The following is an 11,175-nucleotide window of genomic DNA, read 5'->3' as shown; positions in this document are numbered from 1 at the left end:
GAGCAATGAGGGCTGATGGATGAGATGTGGAAGACAGCTCCTCATCTGTCACTAGCAGTTAGCTTTCCAGGTCAGGGCTGGAATTGAGCCATTAAAAGCTATACTTTTGCAGAACAATCTCACTGGTGATTTTAAGTCCTGCTGCTGTTCTTTCGCTGGATAAAAACACTTAAAAGCAGCAAAGTCTGCACATTTTCACCAGATACTAGGAGTGCTCTATTGTTAGTACACCTGGGAGGTTTAACTGCTCTCAAGTTGTATTTCCAGTGTATTTCTGCCACAGACTTGCTAGATGGCCACAGGCAAGTTGCTAAAACCTCAGAACAATTTTAGCCTGGAGCATCCAATTATCCCTGTTGCTCTTGGGCTTAGACCTAAGCATAAATTTACATCTCTGGTAGCCTTCTCTTAATCCAGGCCTAAAGCAAAGCCCCTTTCCCATGGGAACGCCGCAGGCTAGTAGGCAAAACACATTTGTTAAACATGATAGTATCACTTCTGAGAGGAGAGCGGGAGTCTGCTGTGCCTGCCTCAGATCCGCAGCAGTCAGCATGGGGAGATTTGGGATGACACGTCTAGAGAGCAGAGACCCGACATGTTTTGACATTTGGGCACTAGTCCTAGGAAAGCGAGTTGTGTGTGTTCTTCTTCAGAAGCTGGGTGCCATCTCTGGAGCATGTCTCTGCCCCCAGAGGAGGGAGGAAACAATCTACCAGTAAGATGAGAGACAGTTTTAAATTAGATATAGGCTACTGTTTAAAGAGGAAATTTACTTTAATCCAGAGATAGCAACAAAGATCAACATGATTGAGTCATCTGCCTTGGCATTGTATGTCTGTCTGCTCCTATAAGCAAATGCTTTTCACTTCACTAAATGTCTTATCCATTTGCATACACAGTTAGCAGCCTCTGACTACACAGCTGCCCTCAAACAACAAACTTGGGAGAAATTCATGACAGCTTGCTAAAATGCAGCTGGCAGAGCTTGCCTTCAAAATGCACCACAAAAAAAAATAAAAATCCCCCTCACCTGCTGCTGCCTCTGCTCTGACCCAAACAGTCCCTGGCAGGTGGCTGGTCAGTGGCTGCAAAGACAACAGAAAAGCACTTCTACTGCCAGAAATAATATTTTTATTCTGCAGTCCAGAAAAGATATTTTAAATAGGAAAAACACCCACTGTGTGTGCATGACATGCTTTCAGTAATACCTTGGTCTACACATACCCATCTGCACCATCAAATCAATAAATCCATCTGTCCTAGGCACAGGTAACACTGAAAAACAAATCACTGACATGCAAGGACTTGGGTAGAAAATACCTGCAGGGAAAGACTACAGCTTCAAGCATTTATACAAAGCCTGGAGTCTAAAACAAATAATGAGACTGTCAAGGTGGTCACTAGATGCATCTCTTACTTTCCTGCGTGCGCAGTCTGGAACCAGGCGTTGCAAGGAGAGCTGCAGCTCAGCACCCTCCTTCCTGGGGACACAGTCCCTCCAGCAGGAACCTTTTGCTGTGAAAGCCATGACTGCAGTGAAAACACAGCAGGAACAACGCAGCCATACAGAGGAGGAGAGGTGTGCACCTCAATCCGTGCCCAGTTTCCCACTGCCTTACTCACTGCCTCCCAGGCTGCTCTTTTGCATAGGGCTCGGTAGAGGATACGGACACTGGGAAGGTAAGAACTGAGTGATTTAATAATTGCCTAAAACTACCTAAAGAGTATTTACCAAGATGGTGGAGCCAAACTTCACCATGGTGCCTCATGACATAACAAGCAGCAGCAGCCACAGTCTTGAAAGGTTTGGGATGGATATCTGGGGAGAAAAAAAAAAAAGCATCACTGGTAGGGTAATGCAGCACTGGAATGGGCTGCCTATAGAGACTGTGGCATTTCTGTCCTTGGAGGTTTTCATCACCTGGCTAGACAGAATTATGTCTGACCTGCTTTAGTGCTGGCCACAGTCCTGCCTCCCGTGGGAGGCTGGACAAGATGACACCCAGAGCTCCCTTCTAAGAAACTCTGTGATTCCTGGGCTTCCATCAGATCATCATTTACTTCCAGTTTAGAACAAGCACAAGTAAAGGCAATGCCATGGCCTTAATTTGTGAAACAAAGATATTTATCACCAAAATTAGTCTTTTTTAATACACCCGTGCTGATATTATTCTGCATCTTAACACGAGGAAATGATGCTGCTGCCGTAAGTTGTATTACCGGACACAGAAGTACCATCCCCTGGTATGGTTTAGGTTTGGGTTCTGCTGTCTAAAACTGTAGTATAAGGTGGTACTTCTCAAAAACAGCTGGAGTGGAGGCTGCATTTATTGAAAGCACCTAACAACAAGTGGAATATTCCTTCTAACACAGTGTTTTAGAGATGTTACCCACTGAAGCTGTTCCAATTAACTGTTAAGTTCACTTACCCAACATTAGATCAGCCTCCCAACTCTAAACAGGAGTGTCAGCAAGCTTTCTTCAACACAAGTTAAGTTCTGCCACTCCGGGAGTACAACTGCAAAGCTGCTGCCATTCTCCTAAATCTGTTCTGATTTTTCATCTCAGCCACTCTGGAGAAACTGAATTAACAAATAGAAAAATGGTACCTTTACACAATCTACTCCCTTATCACACACATTCCTCCTTTAAACTGGCCAATATTTCTGACTTATTCCTTTAAGGTCCTCAAGCTGAAAATCTGTGGAGAATTCAATGCAAGTGACATCCCACAACTTTGAAGCTAGTGACAAAAAACTGACTGGCACACCCTTTGAAATGTTATCTTCCCTAAAGTCAAGAAATGAGGCAGACACAATAGACTGTATAGATTAAATAACCCCTGAAACTTTAAGGAAAAAATAGAGATGTACAACCCACATCATCCCCAGCACGGGAATTGTATGGCATACCCTCAGTCAGGCTCTAGCAAGCCTATCTCTATTATGCTCAAGTGAGCCACGCAGATTTACTCCAGACAAAGGTCAAGCCCATTAGATCTGATATTTCTCCTATCTGTAATATTTATTATCTCAGACAATGATTTAGCTCTCTGCCAAACAATCTTATGAGTCCCATTTTACATAACTCACGGCGTAAGTCCATTCAGCTTATGTCAGCATCACTACATTAATCACAGCCACGGGGATTTGATTTTTCCCTAGGCTGGCTGCGGCAGCAAGAGGCTGAAACATGTACCAGCACAGCCAGACCTGTGCTGCCGTGGCATCACGTGCACCTTGCCACCCTGGTATCTGTCTGAAGATGTTACTGATGAGCCACAGATCTTCAGAGCTGCTTTGAATTTTCATTAACCATCTTTCTTGCTTTGTAAGAGAGATGCCATTGCCTGTTTGCTTCTCCTTGCCGGGTTTTCCTCCTCCTGAGCCAGCATGGTGCCTACAGACGGTGCAGGGATCCTGCTTCAGAGCTGCCAGAGCATCAGAAAGAGCCCAATTGTTCAACACAAGGAGGACACCATCGAGCCATGTCACTCACGTCCAAGCACTGTTATTACCTTAATCTCTGACTCAGAGCAGCTTTGGAAAATAGGGGCCAGATCATCCCCAGCGCTCAGTGCAGGAGAAAACAGTAAGAGGTGAGATGCTGATCAAGGAACAGCCCTGTAGCCCTACACACACAGAGACGACATCCCCTGCTTCTCCTCACTGAAAAATTTAAAACTCTCCTGGAGGAAAAAAATCAGGATCAAGTCCTTAGTTATCACAGGAGCTAGAAGCAGCCCTCATTACTTTGAGGGGAAGGATTTAATCCCACTGCATATTACAACACTCAAATTACCTGCTTAATTTATGGCTCAGAAGGGAGCCCCAAAGACACAGTGAAGACCCTGTCACCTTCCCCACTCACCACTGCTTTGAAAATGCAGCATTTCACAGCCTCCCTGTCTGATCCAAGTTCCTTTTCCTCTGTCAACATGACCAGAGTTCATCAAGAATCACTACGATGTCAGGCTTGTATAAGCTCTATACTTTGGCCTCCGCCTGCCATTAACCCCTGCCAGGATGGCTGACATTAGTCAGCTTTAGTTCTGCCTCAAAAATAACATAAAAAAGAAACTACAGCCTTGCAGCAGCTGTACAATAGAAGTTCTGTACAGCACTTGAGCATCTCTAGTCCTTTTGTAACCTTCTGCCACCTTTTGTACTCTTTCAAAATGTGAAACAGGTTTTTAAACCAAAAAAAAGCCCCTTTTGCATGAGAAAAATGAAAAGCAACTCCATTTCCTATGTAAAACAACAAAAAAGACTTACTGCCAGTTTGCAGGAAAATGCGTGGACATAGAAAGCGGCATGAGAACAGCTCACCCACACTTTATGGACAGGCACAAAAAAGCTGCTCCAGTAAAAAGAAGGAACAAATCCAGATCAGGAGCATAAAGCAGAGTTGTTCTCTGGAATCATGTTTTATGCTCGCAGCTAGAGACAGTATTACTGCCTGACAGCCTACTTGAGTGCACAGGATGTTTTCAGCTGCTGAGGACAAAGAACTTGCTGTGATACTGAAGATATGGCCAAACACACTGACCTTACACAGTGATTTCCTGGTATTTGATGTTCCTAGCCTTTGGCCAAATTAAACGCATTAAAAATTAGATTTGTCTCTTAAATGTTGCCTCAAGTGAGCAGTGTGCGATGGTCTCAGAGGCCACCCCCATCTTGGGCAGAGGATCACAAGAACGCTTCTCTGTGTCAGCAGCAAACCCCACAACTGTTGAACACTGCCACAGATATCTTGAGAATCTTTGTCCCCAACTGCCCTGTGGAGCCCCAGCCTTCAGCCAAGCACCGTCTGTCTAGGAACACCCCACGGATGCCTCGTCCAGTGTTCAATCCTCATGCAGTGGCTCAGGGACCAGGAAACTGCTTGGCCCAGTTTCCAGTTTATACCACAAGGCCATTGTACACATGGGTGTGCAACTTCCAGCTTTGAGTCAAAGCATGCTGTGCCCCTCCCTCCCCAGCTCTAATAATGGACTTATAAAAGATGCTGCCTCTGTTATTAAAGACTTTACAATGGACTATTCATCAACAATCTTTTTTATTCTTTTTACTCAATTATTAAAGTCCATGACTTCTACAACTGCACAGCATGTTCTTTCAACACCACTTGTTACCCTTTTAGCCACTTCAGTTAACCACTCTTTTGTGCCAATTACTCTTTTCTTCAAATTAGCTAGGGTTTTTCCACATGCCAGCATATGAAATACTTTAGGGACATTCAGGCAAGCGATCTGCTAGACATAGCTTTTGTTCAGAGCATTGGTCAATATAGGGAAGATACCATGTTAGTGTAATATGACATACCTTTAGTAAACTCACATTTACATACACACTGCTCACAACTGTCTGGGGCTGAGGCATATAAAAGGAGAATCTTAGAGCTATCTTCCTACTACACAGTCCCAGAGAAATCTGTGATTTAGCTCTGAGGTCCTCTAGTCAAGTTATTCCAGTGGGTGTGCAAACCGTTATAGAGGACCGAACACTACTCTGTTTGGACAATGTAAATAACATCAGTAGCCTGAATATAACCAGGCCAGACTTGCAACAGTGTGAAATAAATTATTCTTATGTACAAAGTGTCAGTCATAATAAATTGTACAGAACAGGAGTTTCTGTATTGAGATTTAGCTTTTAATCTAATCTCTTTCACAAAATACGGGAAAATAATCCTCTTTTAAGACTTCCACGTCAAGTTACACATCAGTCAGTACCTACAAACACTAACCAAGCTACTCAAAAAGGTGCTCAGATGCACGTGGATTAAAAGTGGTCCAAAGCCTTACCAAGCTCCCAGATGCTCAGATTTGAGATGCTCCTACAGGTCTCACTCAGATTCCTGGCAGCAACTCCACTCCTTATCCTCCTCTGGTCTCAAAGCAGCTACAAAGTCAGTACCTAGCCTTTGGCCAGCACAACAGAACCAGAACCAGCACACAGCAAAACTTCATCAAAATACTTAACTGGCCTCAATATAACTGTGTTGTTTTTCCATATAAGGTAAAAATCAAGATGGCAATATTGGCCTCATTCCTCATGACAGCAGTGGGCCACACTTGCTACTGTTTTATTTCTTGTTTTCCAATTCTTTCCTTTTCAGCTAGGTTTATACCCATTATATCCCATCTGTTCAATTAGTTATACCCCATTGCTCGGGCTAAGGAATACTGACTTCTAATACATCATAGATTTCTTTTAATATGTCATAAATTTCTTTTAAACAGAAAACAAGATGTGAGAAATTCGGCTCTCTGATCTGTCAAGCTTAGCTATTATTAAGAAAAAAACAAGCAAAACAAAAAACAAACCTGTAGAAACTGGAAAACCTGTAAAATTGGGAAGTAACTTTTATGTTTATGGAAGCTAAACAAGTTTTAGAAGCCTGGATATAAGGGGAAAAGCATGAATATATGCTCTTTATGTGACTCACAATACTATTCATAGGGTTTCCTCGCCTTTCTACATCTCATCAAAAGATTATGCTTCTCAGCTATAAAAATATTAGTCTCTCGCAGGGACTTTAAATGTATCAACATATCAGCATGTTCTATATCATCCTCACACATTCAGAAAGTTATCCCATTTCTATAATGATGCAATAAGAAAATTTCCTGATCATTCCATAAGACATAAAGAGCAAAAGATGCAATCTTGTACAAAGTCCCTTTCACTCCTACCACTTTAAGAAACACTAATTCTGTTGCTGTACTTTTAGGGTCTTTAATCAGTGTTTAACAGAACAGACACGCACAATTTTGTCTTTTATATTTTTATTGCTCCATGCCAGGATGTCAGCAGAAAGTGTGAGGAAATTGTTTAAACATGGAGAAGGCAAGAGCATCTGTGTTCCAGAGCCACTGAAGACTAGAAGCAAAGATAGATAAACTTGAAAGCTCTAACAGAGTATTAAGTGCAACTCCACAGGTGCTCCAAGTTGCTCTCTCCATCTGCTTCATATCAGGGATCAATTCCTTACACACTCAGGACAAAAAAACAAACAAAAAAACTAAACAAAAAACCTAAAAAACAAACCACACAGCAACAAAAAACCCAAAGGAAAAAAAATTTAGTTAAAGAATTCAGCACTGGGCCTGAAGAAAAACCAAAACCACACAAACAAACCTTCAAATTACAGTCTGATACCAATCTTTATTCAAGACAGGCTAAAAAAACCCACTTACTAGTACTTCATTTACTTACCCTGAAAACAGAACTCAAAAATATCCTTAGTCAGTATTACACATTTTAAAATGAGCTGATGAGCTCCAGCTTATTCCAAGTACATAGATTTGAAAGCAACAGAAAATGTATTTAGCACTTTTCTATGTGTGTATACATACACACACAATTGGATATATGTCGTGTATATACATACGTATTTTGCTGCCACCTTGTGAACAGTCTCTGAATAACGTTTAGTTCGTAGAGAGCCGTCTTTATCCACATTTAGCTCAATCGACTTAAATATAGATACTTTTTGAACAGGTACTCATTGTGGCTGAATCAGATGCTTAGTGAAGAAAATTTTAAAAGTCTGAATAAAATATTAGTCTTCTGCAGTTTCCATACCCTTTGGCATCACAGCTTATTGCCACAAACATTACGGAGGGCATCACTAAATTCTTTCTGATAAAAATATTGCAGCTTTGCATCCAAGTTGTATAGCTGTCTTCAAAACTGAATATGCTGGTGCCTGCAAAACAAAGAATAAAAGACACAATACATCTAATGAAGCATTTTCTTTGAACCACATTGGTTTTTTAGATAACGCTAACAATTCCTTATCACAAAAAACAAAACAAAGCAAGAAACACTACCAAAACTCACTTATAATCTAATCTACCCTAGAGAAAACTAAATTAAAACCAATCAACTTTGAAGGATGTTTCCATTTCTCCACAAATGTAAGTCAAGAGAAGAAAAAAAAGGAGAGGAGTCACACATCCTAACATGGTTGCATTTGTCTACCAAGACAATGTCCAAGTTCCAGCTGCATGGATAGCACTTATCAGCCTTATCTTCAGAAATATTTAATCTAAAATTAAAAACTGTCCAGAGGACACCTCTCAGGAAAACACAATCACTTCAATACTTGACATGAGTTCCAACAGATTCAATTCTGTTCTAGAAAAATGAGAGCCATAATATGCAGTGTTTTCTTATATATATATATATAAATCTATCTTCAGGAAATAATATCAAGCGCTTTATTTTCTGTTTCTCAAATAAAGAACTACACCACAGTCACTGGGTAAGTGTCCTGGTTTCAATAGGAGTAGAGCTAATTTTCCTTAGTAGCTAGAATAGTGCTGAGTTTTGGATTCAGCATGGGATTTGGTATGAGAAGAATGTTGATAATCCACTGCTGTTTTCAGTTGTTGCTAAAAATTCAAGGACATTCCAACTTCCCACGTCCTGCCAGTGTGCAGGTGTACAAGAAGCTGGGAGGGAGCACGGCCAGAGCACCAGACCCACACTGGCTGATGAAATATTCCATATTACGTACCGTCATGCTCAGTACAGAGAGGAGGGTTGGCCGGGCAGGAGTGGCTTCCCTCTTGCTTCCGGGATTGTGGTTTCAGGATCTTGGCTTCTCCAAGATCAGGCTGAGCATCAGTTGGTGGGTGGTGAGCAATCACATTGTGCATTGCCCATTTGTACTTTCTATTAATGTTATCATTGTTTTATTTTATTCCAATTAGTAAACTGTTTTTATCTCAACCTGTGAGTCTCCCTATCTTTACCCCTCCAATTCTCTCTCTCTCCCCCATCCCCTGGGGAGGGGAGGGTGACTGAGCAGCTGTGTGGTGTTTGGCTGCTGCCTGGGTTTAAACCACAACAAGGAAGGTCAGAATATCCCACCTACATCCTCGCTAAGGGTGAGTCAACACTGTACTTACCATTTCTGCATCGTGCTCAAGCCCAATGTCATGGTGCTCCCGTTCATCATCTCGAAATTGCTTTATGATCTTTAAAAATAGCAGTTAATTAGTAAGTCTACTTGGCAGAGAAATCAAGGCAGCTAGTATACAAAACTATACGCTATCGACCACTGCATGCACCAGGACAGGCTTCTGAGGTCCAGATCTCTTAAAAGCTTCTCAAAGACCTGAATCTTCAATTCAGCAAGAAGGGAATCACTTACAGCATTCCCCAAACCTACATTTCTTTTAATATGCTGTATTGGGTCTGGCTGAACTGGAATCGGTTTTCCCCTATAGTACATGCCGACGAGCGCCGACCTCCGGGGACGCGTGCATTTATCAGACCAAAACCAACCCGGGCCCGCCCGGCAGCTTTAGTGACTCTAGATAACCTCGAGCCGATCGCACGCCCCCACGGCGGCAACGACCCATTCGAATGTCTGCCCTATCAACTTTCGATGGTACTGTCTGTGCCTACCATGGTGACCACAGGTGACGGGGAAAACCGATTCCAGTTCAGCCAGACCCAGTACATATGCTCAGCTGCTGTTTTAATATATCACTATGGTTTTCACTGTTTCAACAAAATCTATAGTCATAATGCTAATTAGTTTCACACATACAAATTATTCTGACAATTTAAATAATGAAATTAAGGTCCCTGACTTGACAGATAATCAGTAAGGGTGTTTCCCTGTAAACTTTAAGGCTTTTGTCCATTTTAGCATAAACAACGCTATTTTTCTCTTCTAATTTTTCATCTGGGACTTGAAGTTTCTGCTAACTGCAGTTAACTTTAAGTTTGTGTTGACTTCAGAATGTTAAGTGATAGAACAAAGAGAGATCTACTGTAAATTCTAAGACCATATTATTTTGAAACACTAAAGTCACATTAGATAACTCAATGAATTTGTTTAATTACTTTTAAAGTTATTGTTAAATACCTGCAATAGTTCTTTGTACTTTTCTGGGTCTTCTTCCATAAGAGTTCGGATCTGGCTATTGTAGTGATCCGATATACTCTCCTCTATTGCCACTGTGCAAGCCATTGCACCTTTCTTTCCAAGTAAAGCACTTCCAGCCCCTGTGATTGTGGTACCAAACATATGCAAACAATGAAATCTGAAGCAATACAAATAATTTATAAATTTGAAGACTTCATAAAACAACAATAGTAATAATACAAACTCACCTAAAACAAAACCTGCTACATTCCAAAAAGGCAATAGAACAGTAGGTCGAACTCTGTATGCAACCATTAGTTCATTAAACTTTTTCAGGTGGTCTTTTTCTTGATTCCACATTTGCTGCAAAAAAGCCACATCACAGTAAGTATAAGAACAGAAACATTAAACAATTCCAATATAACTAATAAACCAAAACAGCTCAGGCTCCTCACACTGTAACTGCAGAGCTAACACTATTCACATTGCAAAGAAATGGTGAAGGGCTGGTGAGGACAGTTATAAATAAACATAAAACCATTTGCAAAATAAGCTTTTGTGACAATACTAATTATAGCATTGGTAACTCCCTTATCAAGTAGACCCACCACTGTTTATAAACCCGTATGTTTAAACGTGTTTAGAAAAAGATGTGCAGCTATCATCTTTCAACTTCATTTGACCCTTGCTAATTAATCAAATGCAAATTAAACAAAAACACAGCGATCTGTTTTAGGTCCGCTAACCTGGATAATCGGCCCCAGACTTGATCTACCCAAGACGGCCATTTGCCCCGCATAAATGCGGTTTGCCCCGTACTCCCCCGCATGGTCCACCCGGATGATGCGGTCTATGACGGGCTTGTTGATGCCCTCAAGCGTCGCCCGCGTGCTGCAAGGCCTGAGGGAAACCCCTCCGGCGGGCAAAGGCCACCTCCCCCGGAGACCTGCCGGAGAGACAAAGGTGACGCGAGCTCTGCCGCCGCCCAGCCCCCTCTCCGGGCGCTGCCACCCGTGGGGCCGGGCGGCCTGAGCGGCACCAGGCGGCGTGAGGCGGGCCCGGGCGGCGGTGCGAGCCCCGCGGCCCATCGCTCAGGGCGGCGCCCCGACAGGTGGGCAGGCGCGGGAACAGGCGCGGGAACCGACCCGAGCCCCTACCCGCCCCGCAGGGGAGGGGCCGGCGCTGCCCCAGCGAGCGCCGCACAGCCGGACCCACGGCAGCGGCCGCCGCCGCCATCCCGCTGACCCCGCCGCCTCCTCCGGCGCGTCGCACCGCCGCAACGTC

At 42.8% G+C, this 11,175-nt stretch overlaps 1 protein-coding gene across 4 annotated transcripts; it reads right to left on the bottom strand.

Annotated features, from left to right (window-relative positions):
* Positions 1-6,761: 6,761 nt before the first annotated feature.
* On the bottom strand, positions 6,762-11,156 carry COQ7 (coenzyme Q7, hydroxylase). Of its 4 annotated transcripts, none has more exons than XM_074919189.1 (6): positions 11,049-11,156; positions 10,638-10,837; positions 10,140-10,254; positions 9,892-10,031; positions 8,924-8,992; positions 6,763-7,716 (listed from the first exon to the last, which is right to left on the bottom strand). In XM_074919189.1, the coding sequence occupies exons 1-6, from the start codon at positions 11,125-11,127 to the stop codon at positions 7,639-7,641; spliced, it is 681 nt and encodes a 226-aa protein (XP_074775290.1). In that variant the 5' UTR covers positions 11,128-11,156; the 3' UTR covers positions 6,763-7,638. The 4 variants fall into 4 exon arrangements, with proteins under 4 accessions (XP_074775291.1, XP_074775290.1, XP_074775289.1 ...); XM_074919188.1 differs by having other exon boundaries at positions 11,037-11,151; XM_074919187.1 differs by lacking the exon at positions 11,049-11,156 and having other exon boundaries at positions 10,638-11,026.
* Between the last annotated feature and the right edge of the window lie 19 nt (positions 11,157-11,175).

This window comes from Athene noctua, chromosome 15, assembly GCF_965140245.1.
Source record: "Athene noctua chromosome 15, bAthNoc1.hap1.1, whole genome shotgun sequence".
Taxonomy (NCBI): Eukaryota; Metazoa; Chordata; class Aves; order Strigiformes; family Strigidae; genus Athene; species Athene noctua.
This window is presented reverse-complemented; position numbering and strand designations above follow the sequence as displayed.

Excerpts from the sequence above, each read along its gene's own strand:
- COQ7 (XM_074919187.1), bottom strand. The coding sequence starts at position 10,979 with ATGGGCCGCGGGGCTCGCACCGCCGCCCGGGCCCGCCTCACGCCGCCT. Across the intron at positions 10,032-10,139 it reads TGTAGCAGGTTTTGTTTTAG|GGGCTGGAAGTGCTTTACTT; the intron begins GTGAGTTTGTAT and ends CCACAATCACAG. Across the intron at positions 8,993-9,891 it reads AGTACAAAGAACTATTGCAG|ATCATAAAGCAATTTCGAGA; the intron begins GTATTTAACAAT and ends CTATTTTTAAAG.